The sequence below is a fragment of the Lates calcarifer genome, linkage group LG21, assembly GCF_001640805.2.
Source record: "Lates calcarifer isolate ASB-BC8 linkage group LG21, TLL_Latcal_v3, whole genome shotgun sequence".
Lineage (NCBI taxonomy): Eukaryota > Metazoa > Chordata > Actinopteri > Centropomidae > Lates > Lates calcarifer.
Genome location: NC_066853.1, coordinates 17,337,610 through 17,354,915, shown reverse-complemented (window position 1 = coordinate 17,354,915; position 17,306 = coordinate 17,337,610). Strand labels below are relative to the sequence as shown.

The following is a 17,306-nucleotide window of genomic DNA, read 5'->3' as shown; positions in this document are numbered from 1 at the left end:
TGATCTTGATATGACCATTTTATAAATAAACAAGATACAACATGCTAGTTAGTGAGCTTTAGAGGTGTTGATAGTAACTATAGAGAGGTCTAGGTCGAGCTGTTTTCCAGTCTTTTAGCCTTTAGCTAATATTTGTTCAGTGCTGATATAGTATCTTTGTTTGGCTCTACGTCTACCCTGTAAATTTATTCCCCTGTACTTTCTTTCACTACATTGAGAGCTAATGTGAGCTGGAGTTAGATTCCTTGTTTTTGTCAGTATACTTGGCCAATAAAGTTGATTGTGATTTATGCTAAGCTAAGTGAATCAGCTCCTGGCTCCAGGTCTGCACTTAATGCACAGACTTGAGTGGTATTATTCTTCTCATCTAATTCTTGGAAAGAAAGTGAATAAGTGTATTTCCCAAAATGTTTAACTGTTTCATTCCTCAATTCTGACACCTTTCATTTCTTGTTTCTTACAGAGTGATCTGCCTGGGATGTGAACTGGAGAAAACCCAGGCTGTCCACAAAAGAATGATGCCTTCCTTGTTGGGGCAACGAACTTTGTCCTTTCCTGTGTGTTCTCAGAGGGAAGAAGTGCAGCAGAGGGCACTACAGAGAAAAGCAGTGTCACAGAACTGTAAATGTGATGTATAGACACAGACATACTGTACATCTCACTATGTTTTCGTCCTCAAGAAAATATTTTCCACCTCCTACCTTACTGTAATTTTCTTTTTGTTAGAAAAAGGCAAGTAAAAAAAAAAAAGAAAACATCTATATGAGAACAAATTTTCTGGTAACTGCCCTTGGGAAAAAGGGAATTTTGTTTCCTGTAAATATATTCTTTAACTTGTCGTTGCATTGCTATGCAAGCCTAATTCAGTTTGAGCTTTTTATTTCCATATAAAGGAACAGTTGGTTTTATCTGGTTATTTGTATTATATGTGAATTGAGTGGCTGTTGTGCCATAAAATAATTGTTTTATAATCCATTGTTTGTTAATAGTTACCATTAATTATTATCATTATTATTATTAATTATTGTTTTTGCACTGCAATTTTTGGTGATAAGCACAAAAACATAGCTCCTGCTGACATGAAGAACCGGAAGAATATGTGAAGAGGAGTTTCTGTACTGTAAAGTAAAGAGAAGAAAATTATATACTAATGTACAGAGAGATATTAAAGAGTAAGGCTTTGCTCACAGACAGCAACAAATAAGGCACCCATTTTCATAGATGAGACTAATTGGGTGGCAGACACACAAGGTTCCCGAGGGTCTGAAGAACAGATATGAGGCTAGAATTGTATGCAGAGGATACTGTATTACTGTAGGTGACTGAGTTGATTATTTAATTCCTAATTAGCTGTTAAGAAACATTTAGTGCTCAGTGTTTTCATAAACAGACTGAGGGAGAGTGTGTGTGCGTGGGAGGGTTGTTTGTTTTTTACAAGGGTCTCCCAGCATTTCAAGTTTTGTTTTTTTTAATGCCTAAATAATTTTTTAATTTTACCACACTAAGTTTACGCTCCTCATTCAGCATTAACAGCACACTAACCATAAAACAGTCAAAAGCAAGGAGGAGTCAGTGAAATCTGTCTGCATGCTGTAGCTCAGTCATAGCACTTACAAAGACAGATTTATGATTCTTCTAAGGCCTTAATAGGTGAGCAGACATCCCAGACAAAGGAGTATTTATTGTGATCAGAAGCAGTTATACTCTCAAACCTACTTAAAACATCAGTGGAGCAATATAATTTGTTTACATCTTTTTGTTTTATTTTTTCATCTTTTATTTCCATTCATTGTTAATATTGTTTGCTTTTTTGAGCACTTACTGTGTTATGTTTGTTATATTACACTGTATATGGTACAGTGTCATTCAAGAGAACAACACATTGACCTGTTTGGTCCAGCTAAGTGCTGTTAAATTAAGTGATCTGTTGAAGCAGTTGTTGCTCTAAAAGTTGGTGCCTCAGTTACCAAAACACTATGATCAGCACAGTCTTGTGTCATGAACTTTGAGAGGAAATGGAGTGTGTATGATTTATAATGTAGCTTTGAGTCGGTGTTGGATCCCAAACAGTCGAGTGGTAACGGAGAAAAGCCTTGTATATTAACTATAGCAGGTCCCACTGCTTCATGTCTGCAGCCACAGTGTGGAGCAGAACACTTTCTATCTGCCTGACCGCCACAAAACACTCACACTTATCATCTGCCGCTTTCGACTTCTCAGCCTCTGAATCTCAATTTTTGTCTTTCCAGACAATGTTTTTATTGGTTGTCCTTTTTTAACGAAAAGCTTGTTTCTTTGTATGCCTTCTATGAACTCCAAAACGCTGATTACAACAATGTTTTCAATATTAATGTTCAGGATTTTTGTGGTTCAATGACTGTTTGTTTTGTCTTTTTTTGTACTGCTAATGTTGATAAAAGGGGGGTGGAAACTAAAGGCTGTCAGATGCTGTTGTACTGTTGTTGTCATGCCATCGTCATTTTATATCATCCACCCAGTGGCCAGTGTTCTGGAAATGAGGTGCAAAGAGTATCTCAGGTTATTTTACATTCTGGTGGTGTTTATGTATGTGTATATATGTGTATATATCCATATGCATCTCCACTTGATTATGCCATTCCGTTCTCATTGACAAAAATATCCCTCTCATGTCCGATTCTGTCGTCCCCCTCTTTTCTTTTCTGCTGTGCATTTTGATTCTGAGTATGATGTGCTGGTTCATCCACCTAAAGACAAGATGTCAGTAAAAGAACATACCAAATTAAGATTGATATTTCTAATGTCTAATGCGTTCTAGTGTCTCTTTAATACTCATTGTTTTCTTTTAAATCACAGTGTCGTTTTGTATTTATTAAAATGATAATAAAAGTATATTGTGAAATATGCATAAAGATTCGTGAGATATAAAAATGTGTTTTCTGTTCCTTGTAAAGTTTGCTGTCGGAGCCGAGCAGCGAGGCCATAAGGAGATGATAGGCACACTGTGCTCAGAGCATGGTGAAGTGCCGGGTCAGTAGTTGTCTGAGTCACTCTTCGTCCTGCATGTTCACCGCACTGCTCCTCTCATGTCAAAAACTAAAGAAACTTTCAAAACCCTTTTGAACACAAGGAGCAAAAAAAGCTCACAATTTGCTTGTCAAGACAATAGAGAAAACGTCTTTTTGGAAGGATGAAAGTACTTTGGCTTTCCCTCTCTTTTGTTCATTTTCTCAGTATTGTTGGTTCTTTGTAGCCTATCTGTGTGTTGCCTTTTTGCTATAAAAGAAGATTAAAAATGACAAAAAGAGAAAGTTGTTGGGTGAAGTCTTTCTGTACAGTTTGGGGTGAGGTGATGCCTCAATCCAATGCCATTTCTACAGTACAAAACATTCTGCCTTTTCTTTTTCTTCTGTAAACCACCTTCTTTATTCACTTGCATGTCCTTGTCCAAGAAGAGAGTGGATCAAGAAAATAAACTTTTACAGTCTCATCCCCATGTCCTGTAAGATAAATCCATGTTCTTTTATTTCCTTGTACCTGGATCAATATCAAATAAAATATTTTTGAAAAATGAAAAATGGCTTAAATTATTTGTCTTCGATATAAACTCTGCACTGGACAGATCCAAATTGGGTGTAAAACAGTAAATAATACAGAAAAATACAGTTAAATGTCATAGTCTCTAAGCTTTCTCCAAAATGTGCCTTCTCTGATATCTTTATAGTGTTTGACTCAGCAACAACATGTGTGTAGTCATTTTGCAATGTGTGCGTGTGTCTGTGTGCATGTGCACTAAAGATGTGTAGCCCTGTGTGTGTGTTTGTGAAAGAGCTCCTGACTCAGCTGCCCTTTTTATGTCAAACCAATCCCTACCTTGATCCTTCTAGAGGAGCAGCTTCAAACACAAATCCAAATCTGCTAAATCACTGAGACAGCCGGTTTGCTTTCAAGCTCTCTTACACAAAGCTCCAAGTAAAATAACTTGTGAAAGAAATGGTGCAAAACTGGATGTATAAGACAAGAAACAGCTACTGTTCTCAGTGTTGTGTGCAAATGTAAATGAGCATGAAAAAGCTTGTTCCATATCATACCATCTCTTTACCAAACATATGTCATATTCATTATGGGATCAGACTTCCTGTATTCCATATGTATGAGGAACTCCATGTGAGCAGTTGACATATAGGCACTGCCTGTGGTGACCACAAATGTGCAGTATTTGGCTAAAAAATGACCTCACTTGTCAGCTGCTGTGATTCCATGATTTCCAAGCAAGCAGTGAAATACATCTACAGTTGATGTAGTGTTCTCCTGTATGAGGAGAGTGGCAACAAGCTGCTGTGACCTCTACTCTGTTTCTTAAAGGTGCCCATAAAAAATAACTCCTCACTGCAGAGGGCACCCCAATACTACTGGCAAATTCAAAGAGGCATTTGCTTTTTTGGTTCAAATTACTGGATGGTGTCATTTAGATCAATTCACAGCTATGGCATTTTATGATCATTCTGCTCAAAACATATATGGGATATTATTTCCTCTTTTTTTTTAAGAGTTAATCTTGACCCCGGGGTCAAAACCCCCAGGTGCAGACCTAACCATTGGGCAAGGTAGGCATCTGCGGTATCATCTAGCTAAGAGGGCCACGAATAGTTACCGTTAATATTTTAATTGTCTATGACCAATATTATCGTCATATATAAAACTATTTTTCAATTTACCATAACATCCTACAGGAATCATTCCAGAAATACCTTTATTATTGATTATTTTACCAGTCACTATCACCCTCATGCCCACAGACGAGTGGACCGTTCCATCACCGGACACGCGCCACCGTCAATCACCTGCACCTGAGTTAATTTCTTGGCAAATGAGGCCGCGTTTTTGGGACTTGCGCCACAGGTTGACGAATATTGTCAAAAAATAGCGTCCAAAAGTAAAATGTTCTGTAAATGTTGCATTTTCAAGCGACAAAGTATAGCATACGTCGTTAAAATATAACATACGTTGAGAGTTTTCGGAAAAAATACTGCGTGTAAAATGAACTCTTTGGTGTCATCTCCTCCACCGCAGATGTCATGGATTATTCCCAAACATTTGTGAGGAAAGAACACCTGGTTTAAGGTAAGAAAGCTCACTTTGTTACTGTGTGTTTGTTAATTGCCGGTTTAATGAGGAAGGCAACAGTTTGTTAGGCTTGATGATCTGGTGCCTCATTGTTTGTTGGGCTATTCTCAGTTTGGTGACAGCTAGAGGTGGCTGAATGTGACTCACAGGCCTGAGGTCTGTTTTCATTTTCCCCTGGGGGAGAAAAATGTCCCGGACTGACATAGTTTGGAAGTTTATGTTTGAAATATTGCCTCTGTGTTGTTGTTGTTGTTGTTCTGTTTTGTGGTGCCCTGTCATGGTTTGCAGAAAACACTGTTGGTGTGTACTAGCTGGAACCTGTGAGGAACCACTGCTCCACCATCAGTCTGTCAACATATGTCTTGAGATAGAAAGGTGGTGGAACTGTTGAGCCAAACTTATATAATTGTTATGTTTTATTCCTGAATGCTGAATGGCCAGAAGCTGTCTGAATGTGTTTTCTGCCTTAAATGTTTTCACATCTGAGAATGTTTGTAAAACTGGCTTTCTCCTGTGTTTTTTGAGTAGATGTGTTCAGTAGATGAGCATTTTGGTGATAGTGACAAGTCCTTGAATTTCAGCTGTTTGTACAGTGTTTCTGCACCAGAAAGAAGATGGTTGCCTGTAGTATAGATTTCACATGGCACCCTACAGGATGGAATATGTACATAGAGTGGAGGGAACAAAGAGTTGCATGTAACTGTGCTTCTGTGAGTGAATAGCATTTCTTCAACACTCATTGCCAGCCACAAGTGGTGCATCCTCTAGAATATCCATGTCAACTGTGCTCTGGTCCCACAGAGTCGGTCCTTACATATATTAGTAAGGTCATGAAATCAATTGCTTTAACTTTATTTACAATCCTATAAATGTTTGCTGTGGCACCTTTCATTTCCCACTCATTCTTTCGTAAAGAAGGAGTTTTTAATGTCCGACATTTGTGTTTTTGACACCGACAGATGTAATTTTCCATCCCTGTACAATGTGATTTGTGATCTTTTTTGTGGTGGCAAAAAGTTAGTGTCATTTCTCTCCATGATGACTGATCAACAGTTTAAAGGTTATACCCATTCTTTTAAAATCTATTAAACAAGAGAGGCTGTTGGCATTAATGCATAATGACATGTGTAAACCAGACCAATTAAGCACAGTTTCAACTTTCCTGTCCCTCGTAAATGTCAACAATTAGTCATATCAGTTCTGTTTTTTGGCTCTCATCTCAGCTGTATTCTGTGTTGCTCCCCTCCTCCATCTGACACTTTATGCAAAAAAAAAAAAAAAAAAAAAAATTCTCTCTAACCTCTGTCCTTATTTCTTAGCATCAGTTTTAATTTTCGATTGATTAAATTATTTTGGATTCTCGGTTGCACTACCTGGAGTGATGATCTTTTCTTACCTCCTTTGCACTTGATACTCAATTGGTTTGAAGTGTCTGTGCCCATGCTCATATGTTAGAGCCCTGTTAGAAACTATTATAAAATTGCGTTTCTCTGGCAGAAATCTGAGCTGTTTCTCTTAATCCTTTTCCCGTTTAAGAAAGGTTTTATTATGTGACATTAAAGAAATCAGATTACTGTTAAATTGAGAGACTTTGGAGGTTGAATAATTTCTTTTTGAATTGTAGGGCCATCAGCACATATAATTTAAAACAACACCAAATAATAATATGATATTTCCCTGGAATGGTTGGAAGGTTTTTGCATTCATATTTATGGAAAAGGTTCACTGATCTGTCCTGACCCTTTAAACAAACCCATCAGTACAGGTCTGCAGGATATGCTCCCATTTCACACCTCCTCTACTGCCTGGGGGGCGTGCAGGACGAGTAATGACTGCACTGCTCCTTGCCAACAAAGCAACTTTCCCGCTCCACTCCCATCTTTTATTTCCCACTGTTTACCAGTGTGCACTCTTCCACCTCTTCCTCATTTCTCACCTCCCTCAGAATGTGCAGCAAATATGCAGTTTGCGGTGATGTACCTGTTTCTCTGCATACTCCCAGAGGCCTGTGCTTTCATACGGCAGTGTAATTGTTGCATCAGACGTTGGCGGAGATGGTCTGTGGAGTGAGCAAAAACTGGTTAGCCAGGCAGAAGGAAATAAGCTTTGCTCAGCAAATACACACTGGAGTGAGATACAAGTTATCAGGGAGTGAGTGTGCATTTGAATGTGTGTGTGCTTTGATGTCTGTACCGGTGTGTTTGCACTGGGAGAACGGAGCTGCTGTGTATGTGCCTGCATATATCTGCGTGTGTGTGCGTGCGTATATTGATGAAATGAAGCATCTACTACTTGTGCTGCAGGTTTTTTTTTTCCTCCTTCTTTTTTCCTCCCCTTTGTCTCTGGACTGGTGACAATGAGTGGAGGTGAGAGGGCAGCAGTACCAATGCAACACCATTCATCACACATGTCAAACAGCTAGACCAGCTGCTGAGGACAAGTGGCAAAAATTTGCATTTCATCCCCCCTTCAACCCCCCCTTCTGTCTGTCTCAGCCTTTATATCTCTGTATATTTCCATCATAGCTCCACATTTGATAAATGACTCCAGAAGCCACATAATTTTCCACCTGTTTGGATGGAAGACATTGTGTTATTGACCAGCACTTTCCATATATTGAGGTTTGTGTCACAAAACAGACTAGTCCTGCTGGTTGCATGTAGTTGTTTTTTCACAAGACTACACTCGCCATATTGCTGTGTCTGGGTCTGAGGTGGTCCTTAATGACTGTGTGTTGGAATGATGGCGACTGTGCTACTGGTTTATGTCATAATATTCATTTAAATACTAATTGATTAATCCCTTGGTCTATTAAATGTCAGGAAACAGTGCAGTTTTCTAGAGCCTAAGATGACTTCAAATTGTCTTGACATTGGAGATGGAAGATGTTTGGCATTTCTGTATTAAAAAGTACCAACATTTGTAATAAGAGTATCTGCCATAGATTTTTTCTGTCAATCTGATTGAGTAATTGTTTAAGTGCAATTTTTACTTAGAAAGATGGAAAGATACTCTAAAAAATAAAATAAACTACCTACCTAGCCTATTTCGCTACCATAAATACCTTAGTCACCAGTTATTTAGCATTAATTTAACACACTCCTTAACAGAAGTAACTTGTGAAGTGATCTCATGTCCATTTTCTGACAATGAAAATGCAAAGACAAAACATCATCATATTTGACTGAGCAAAGAGAAAACAAAAGCACAAGAGTGTAAACTGTGTCCATCATATCATATCCCTGCTGCTTAATATCAGCTTGTGACTTGTGATCCTTCTTTCATCTTTGCAGTTTATCTGTGTTTGGTATATGTTATCATGATCTTTAAGACAGCTGCTTTTGACATATCAAGCGATCAAATGATTTGGTTACAGATGATTTAGCCTCTTTGGAGGCCTGCTGGGTTTATGTTGCTTTTATCACTTGCATATTAGAGTGCTGGTTACCACATCTCTTTTATAACTGAGAAGTGCTGCTAACTGGAGCTCAGCCTTGTGGGAAATTTATGAGAGTGTTTGTAATTCTGTTCTAAGTTTTTGTTATTGTTGTTGTTTGAGTTTGTTATTTTCCATGACATGCTTAGATTATGATGCTCTCTCCTGATAGATACATAGACATCTGTATTGTTTCTGTTCGATGGTAACCTTAAGGTTATCTCTCTATACAGCTCTCTCTCTCATTTTTCTTCCACTTCTTTTCATTCACACATCCTTGCCTCACTTTTTGTTTCTCTCCACACACATCGGCTCTCCTTGAGATTTGCGGTTCAGTTGTGTTCAGTTGTGGAGTGGGCGCTACATTTTCACCTTGCAGTCTTTTCAAAAGGGACTATTCATACAAGCTGAGAGCAGGGATGTCCATGAAAGCCAAGAGATTTTATTCAAGAGAAAAGAAAACTCTGTTGGCAGAAATAAACAGTAATTGATTGTCCTCTATTGTAACAGCATTCAGGGAAGGTAGAAACTGTAGAAAAGAAACTAGTGGATAAATGATTTTGAATCTAAGTACACTTGTCATATAGTGACAGAGTGTACCAGCGTTTGTGAGGACAGAGCCTTAGGTGCGAAGCATCTTGTTCCTGTGGGCTTTTAATATGCCATTGGCTGCGAGTGGGATGGCTTGATGAACAATCTCTTAATCAAAGCTTAATTGTTTAGCATGATCCTGAGTGACCTGCTTACTGGAAACCCCCCTCTTGATTAATGATGTGTGTTAACAAACACAGTGGGAGACACCCCAAAACCTTGTCCGACTATCGTTAATTAAAGGCTGGGTCCAACAGTATCTAAGACTGGATTATTCAGTAAAATGTAATGGAAATAGAAAGAAAAATCCTACAGTTAACAAATGCTTGTCTTGTAGCTGTGTGACAATTTTGTTGTGTTAGATTTTTGTCAAAATGACAATGATTCTGGTTTCTGTGGACCACCATAAACCAAATATCTTCTTTCACAGAACATATTATTATACTGTGTATTTTCTATAGTGTATCTATAGTGTGTTGTGTATATCTTAGAACATCAAAAAGTACAGTAAAAAAGATAAATTCAGAGAAAAATTCAGAGTTTTCTCTGAGAGTCCAAACTACACGTGTCCTTTCTTCAAATCTTGTCCACGAGATGCATTTCTAAACCCACGCTCTGCCTTCTGTTTGAAAACCACACCGAAGAAAAAAGAAGCAGCTTTGCCAAGGCTAGCTTTTGTCTCTGGTTGTATGAAGTGGGGCGGAAATATGCAAAATATCCTTTCCTGCCTTTCACACACAGGATTTTTTTTTATGGTCAACTTTTACGGATGCTTGCTCATATTTTTCACACAGTAGCACTTCAGTACATGTAATGGGCAAAGCTTTGCATATAGACGTCTTTGCCAAGGACTTGCAATGAAAATCTGCCCTCGCCATTGAATATTACAAGGCTGTGGCACTGTGGTTTTCACTGGCATTGCTGAATAATAACGTCTTTTTTATAAAATAACCTATAAACTTTAGAATTTAAAAAAACTGCTTAAATCTAATCAGAGGTTTCAGAGTGTGCTGCACACATTATTTAATAGTTTATTAGATTTTCATTCCACGAGACAGGACTCATTCACTGAATGTTTATTGTGTAACATTTTAGAAGCATTGTGCTGCAGCATCTAAAACATTGGCATTAGCACACTGGGGAAGCTTTAGTCTTTTCTCGCTGATAATGGTTTCTCTTCTTCACCTGCTGCATGTTCCTGTAAAGAGATGTGTCCAGCAAGGAGGACAAATTTTGGCCTCCAAGCGTGAATGTCACCACTCATTGAGGCATAATCAGTTAATCACTTTCAGACGGGCAAGGTCACTGTAGACACATGCTACCCCACCACTTATCTTCTACAGCTCAGGCCACACAGGAGACTGGAGACAAGCCAGAAATGGAAAGGAGGAAGGGATAATGCGGGTGATTATGTATGGGATATTTCATATTATCCTGCACCTATAATCTGTTTTGGATCCCTTGAGTTAAATGTTAGCTTTGTTTAATTGCATAGAAAGAGCTGTATCATACGTTTTATATAGGTTGCCAAACCCGAGCGTGGTTTTACCTGTGGTTTGACCATCTTAGCAGTTCTCCGGTGCTTTCACTGTGGCTGAAGATGTACCTGCACGCCCTGCTACCCTCTCAAAATTCCTCTTCCACTCCTTTTTCCACTCATTACTTTGGTCACGGACAATAGCAGATGGTACAGCTGCTGGTTTAATTGTCTTTATTACAGAGGCATCTGCTTTCTGCTTTTTTAATCCAGAACACTGTGGCATCACCCAGGCAGTCAAGGCCATATTTGTGAATTTAGAAAATAAACACGCACCAAGAATTCTCTGTCAGATTGCGGTAACATCACTCTTTTAACTTGTAGCAAATTACCGTAAACTGTATGTATTTTCAGATTATTCCAAATTATAGTGGAATTGCCACAGTAACCCCTTATCTTACACCTCGGCTTGTTTTGCTCAAATGTAAAAACATAGCTAAAATAATATTAAACATGATTGTGTGGGTGTGTTTTCATCTTGCCATCTGCCTCCCATGTGTTACTTACACCCGAAAGTCTGTAAATGAGAGAAGGAGAATCTCTGTGGCTCTGTTCAGTCATTTTCTTAGCTGCTAAGATGTGTTCTACTGAGCCGGGGCTAAGGGAGAAAACAGCAGATGTTAGGCTCTGACAATCCTCTCTGCCTTGGATCTGCAACAACAAAGCAGCTGAGGGAAAATGTCATCCGCTCATCATCCCCAACGGCCCCTGTGAATGAATAATTACTCTACTTTGACTCAGGTCATGAAAAAGAAGGTAAAAAAACCCACCCTAACCCTCTTACCTTGAAAACCTTTTGGATGCCCTGCATCATGTGATAGGACGATGACACTGAGGAGGCTGTGACATGCCAAGATGCTTCAGGAATAAAAAGATTTTTCTTATGGCAAAACGCTCGGGGAAATGAAATGATTCATCCCAGCAGCTCAGTACGTGCTCTTCCTCAAAAAGATGATATGGGGACATGGGGTTCATCTTTGAAGAGGAGGGGGAGGGAGGGAGAATGTTGGGGGGATTGGTTGGCTGTGTTGAGCTAACTGCAGTCATGTCAGGAAGGAAGCAAGGCTTTAGAAATGCATCATTGTCACCATTATGCTTAATAATTTGAATGACATCTCAGTGCATGACTCAAAGGCACTTGTATGTGGGCTGGCGGGGTTATTAGAAATGACTCCCCCAATGATGCGTGTCACTGAAGCAGCAAATTAACATGAGGAGATGGAGGCATGTTAAAAGCAGCAGAGAAAGGGAGGGAAAAGCTGAGATGGGGGCGAGGAAGAGAGATGTGAAGGGGAACAGGGATAGATGTGGAGAAAGATGTTGCTATTTTCACCCTCTTTGTTAGCTGAGACGCTCTGGTTGTGGTGTACCAGCTCCTGCTTTTTCTGAACACCAGGTGCTCCTATTGTGATAAATGATTCTCAACTGTGTCGAACAATGGCAGAGGCACCCAGACATATCCCTCATCAAATAGTTCCACAGCTCCTCTTCCACAAACTACACAATAAGCACACTGGATTGTGCCGGCGGTTGTTTGTCTTGCCACCACACAAGACTGAAGGCTATTTTTGCTTCCTGTTTACCATGTTACTCTTATGGGAGCTGACAGTCCCCTGGAAGACACTACTGGAGGATTTTTCTGCCTTTTGACTGGCCAGTTTCTTGTCCATAGCCGCTCTCTATCTACACTTCCCGTTCTTCTCCTCCTCTCTGCCGCTCATTTTACATCCTGCTTCCTCCCTCCCTCTCTTTGCTCAGCTCCTGTGCGTTCCTTTGTTTTCCTGTCTCCCCCTGTCTCTGACAGCAGACAGGGCTTGATACATGTACAGTGCCTTCACCTTTTTCCACCCAGTAATTTATGCTGTCAGGGGTTTTCCTCTGTTTGGATGGCCAGGCTTTCATGTGTGTGCAGAGTAGTATCTTGGGGTGTTGACACGTTCCTTCGTGTTCAGCATGAAACAGACTGTAGTAGGTAATTGATGGGGGTTTACTGCCACAGGCATGCAGTGCAAACTGGGAGGGAACCCACCAGTTTTTAACCCCACCAATTAGATTAGCAAAAGGTTTGAAACAGAGAGGTGAGCTCAGCAAAGTGGTTGATAAAAACATCAGTGTGGATGACACTGTCTTGTTGAAGATACTTCATATATACACTAAGTTGTCCATTTATTAGGTCCCTAAGCTAAAACTAGTCTAATGTAATAGTTCTGCAATATATCCCACCCTCACAAAGGGTATTTTGTTGGTCCACGTCAGTCTGACCTATATAGCCATTTAGGTTGGAGGACTTGTTGGATTGTTTCATCATCTGTTGCTTCCAAGGTCAATGATGAATTTAGAATTTTAACTGTGAAGTATAATCAACACATCTCTGCAACAGCTCCAACAAAAACTGAAGGCAGTAACCTTACTGCAGGGCCGTTGTATCAGACTACATTAGTTTTAGTTAGGTATAGCCAATAAACTGAGAACTCGGTGTAAATGGGAATGCCAGCCAAAAACTCTCAAATATTGATCTCAATGTCAGCCTTAAAAATCCAGTATTATTCATGCTTTTAATTCCAAATAATGCTGAAGTGATTAGTCAATATATCATTTAGTCCTTTTGACAAAATTAATTTACACCAATTTCAATAATTGATTAATCAATTAAGCCATTAATCAAGCTTCTTAGGTGTGAAGGGCTGTTGCCTTATTTTTATTTAGATTTTTGTTATTGGACATGTTTGAGTTTTTGACTGCTCAGATGAAAGAAACAATTTGAAGACGTCAGAATGTGACAAGCTTTTTCCATCATTTTCTGTCACTTTATAAATGAAATAATTGACCAGATGCATAGTAATAATGAACAGATAATGAAAATAATCCCCCTGATCCCTTAAACACTTGATTCTGGACCTGCAGTGCATTCCTGAAGCCTCTGTGCCTCTATATCAGTGAAGGAGCTCATATCTATTTGTATGTTGGCACAACACCTATATGCTTCAGATGACATCAGTTCTTCCACACTTCCTTGTCCTTAGAGTAAAGCCTCCTCCCATTCGCTCTCACTCCCCAGCCACACAAATAGTCCTGTTCAGTATTCAGCCTGACACATTAGTCAGGATTTTGCACAAGTGATAAAACCCCATTTATCAGCTGGAAGCGTCCACAGACTGCAGATATATCCAATCTCTGCTTTTGATGCCAGTGTCACACCAGTATGATTCTAGCTGGCTTACTGAACCCCCAGTGGCTACCCGCTCAAGCTCAAGATCTCATTACCAAGTGGTGTCACTTGCTAATGAATTTGTTTCTAATCATGTTATTTGTAAGTGTCTCACACAACTTTGGGTAAAACATGCTACAGTTGTTCCAACAGGAACAGGAATAAACTCCTCTCTGTGGGATTTTTTTTTTTTTTTTCTGAGAAAGCAACTCTTCAATCCATATTTTTTGTGGTTGATTTGGCAGTGTATTTCAGAGGCATCTAATAGGAATCCTAATTGGAATAGTTTTGAAACAGTTGAGTGATGAAAACCATTTGGATTTTATTTTCATTATTTATTTATTCCCCATTTAAAGCAGCCAAAGCCACGGCTATAAACTATAAACTTTTTTTTCCTCCTAGTTTGACTATAAGCTTCACATACTACCTCCCACCTTCAGGTTGATTACTGGACCTGTTAACATTCGATCATAAACGTTACACATATGTAATAAAGGTTTTTTTTTTTTTTTAATGTGCTGCAGCAGCATTGTTCTAATCGCTTTGCAAATATTGCCTCAAAGGAATAAAAATCGCATCACGCTTAGATCCAATTTGTGCTACACTCACCAATTACTTTCACGGTCCACTTCCCGTCTAATACAGAAAGGCCAGATTATCCGCTGGATGTCTGGGTGCTGCACACCCTAATTACAAACACAAATTGGAAAAACGCAACTTGTGACAAAAAATGTAGCATGTGATTTGTCCTCTTTTCAAGAAAAATATTTGCACTAATTTGCTTCGTCTTTGCGTCCTCAGTGAGATAACTTGGTCTTGGAGAAATGGAGGACCTACTTATGTAAAATGTGAAGATTTTTTTTGATCTTCATATTGGTCTTGTAATCAGATAAAGCTGCAGCATAGATGTGCTGTGTGTAATTGGGTTGATGTATAATTAATCTAAACAGTAGTACCAGCGTAGTTTATTACATGACTGATTAAGAGGATATACAGAAGAAAAGGCAGAACATTAGGTTATCAAACACAGTGCAGTGCTTTGAAGAGCTGTGTAAATCTCCAAAGACTGAAAGCTATAGAACTAGTTTGAGCAGACTTTTAAAAAGGCGCCATAACCCAGTGTAAACTGAGTACTGCACTTCACTCACAGCTTGTTTTGCTCTTTTATTGCTGAGGCACGAGCTCGCTGCAGTTTTGATCTTTCTGCTCACTGCACACATCTCATGCCTGGACTCGCAGAGGACGCGAGTAGCGAAGGAAGTCGGGGCCGATCGTGGTGTAACTGAGGAGAGACCCAGTAGCTTTGAGCTACAGCATAAATGCATGTGAACTTGGAGTCACATCCAATGGGGGCTTTGTTCTTAACACTGACTCTAGTTGAGGGACAGGTCCAACCTCCAGAAGCTGAAACTGTGACACAGGGGGCTTGGTGGGAGATTTAGTGGGTCACAGATAAAGTATAATGATGAGCGCATTAGAAGTTTTCAGACAGATCTCGCTGCCAGCCTTTTCTATATAAATCATTCAGAGCACATTTTGTCCATAACATCTCAGACATTTTGAAAATGTCAGTCACAATTTCCAGAGCCAATGAAATATCTTTGAATTTTTTTTTTTTTTTTTTTTAAATCCACCCAACAGTTCAATTGTTTAACACAGATGAAAGCAGCAAATCCTCACATTTGAGAAGCAGGAACCTGAGACAAGTGATGAAAATGAATGAATTACAAGTTAACAAGTTCGTTTGAAGGGTGAGTTAATTATTCAGCTAATTGTTTCCAAACTAAAAACATATTTTTTTCCTCCCAGTCTTTAAGTATATCTTGCTTTTAATTCACTTAATTCCATTCTAATTACTTTTAATTCACTATGAATAATAAGACTTAAAAGATGGACTTAAAGTATGTTGGCATAATTTTAGCTCCAGTAGGTTAGAATCAACAATCCTAGATGATAATTTCTGAAGACTTTGACATGTTTCTCACACCTGTCAAACTCAACACAAACTTCCATGAAGCAAAAGCATTCAGATGAAGTCAAATAGAGCCCAGGGCTGCAGGTACAACAGAGTGAGTCAGGGAGCTGGTAGAGACAGAGCGGCACTCCTCAGCCTTCCAGGAGATAGATGCGTCCTGCCACTGTATAAATTGGCTGTTGGAAACATTGTGCGAGGAAAAGCGGCAATTGCTGGGAAGTTGGAGGTGGAGTGACAATGATGGAGAGATGAAAAGGAGGGTAGGATGGGGCGAGGGTCAAAAGGGGGGAGGTAGTGAGGTGAAAATTGGGAGAGGGCCAAGGTCAGTGTTGAATGAGATTGGGAGACAACTGTTTCAGAATAAAAGACCTGCAGAGACGGGACAATAAATGAAGATAAAGATGTGTTAGATTCAATTACGGACAAAGAAAGCACAAAGCATGGTTATTAGATTTCTATTATGGGATAAATCCACTGTACAGTCAACATCAAGCAGTTATCGAGGCAGCAACTGCAATCATTATAATGACTGTATTATTGTTTTTAGTGCCTATATTGCACATTTCCTTTGAACCACATCATAAACACTACAGCAGTGTCTGAGCTGAACAGTGACTGGCCTGAGTTCAGAACAATAAAGGAAAGAGCCACACTGTAGAATAGCAATTATTCCAAGGACCTGGCAGATCTGATAAAATGAATGAAACCTTGTGACTTGGCAAACTGGCTTTATAGTTAATGCAGGACTTCCTGGACAGAGGTAGACGTTATTGGAGGACTGGTACCCTCCCTGTGGGATGGTAGCAGTGATTTGGCCATACTCTGCAGATACCTGTCGTATAGAGGAAGAGATAGTAGCTGTCTGCTGCAGGATGGATGAGATGAGGAAATGAGGCATAGACCAGGGATCGGCCCATGACTATGATGCCACTGACAGTATCAAAGGAACAATGCCAAGAAAGACACAATGGTCGCATCTCCATTTCTGTTCCAGTCGCTGGCAGTGTAAGATCTCATTCGACCCTTTCAGAGGATCACCTCGTATAGACAGAAGATAAATTGGCATCCCCCTAATTGCCTGAACCTTTAACCTGGAGGCAGGAAGTGATCACATGACCCTGGGAGGGCTAACGTTTGGCCTCTATCATACAACAGCATCAGCTATTGACACTCTGCAGTAATGGCCTACCTTAGGGCTGGTGACTTCACGCAGAGTAATGATGACCCATGCTTGCCTGCAAGCCACTGCTTCTCTGCTCATCGATGCAATTACTGCACTATGGCATGGCTGGCCAAAAGCCCCCGTAGCAAGCAGGAAGATCACAATTCCCTGCTGTTCCTCTTACCACCAGTCCTAAAGCAGAAAACACCACCAAGATCAACAGTGATGCTGTGTACAGGTGTGATGCTAATTGGTTACTCTGTAATATTGAAATAGATACAGGGGATGCTT

General features: G+C 39.7%; 1 protein-coding gene across 1 annotated transcript in view; it reads left to right on the top strand.

The window, feature by feature from the left end:
* The window catches only part of LOC108876044 (roundabout homolog 2-like), a 257,671-nt gene extending 254,780 nt beyond the window's left edge, over nucleotides 1–2,891 (top strand). Inside the window, 1 exon segment of the mRNA XM_018665320.2 lies at nucleotides 464–2,891. Coding sequence (XP_018520836.1) covers nucleotides 464–465 — 2 coding nt within the window. The 3' untranslated portion in view covers nucleotides 466–2,891.
* Nucleotides 2,892–17,306: the final 14,415 nt, after the last annotated feature.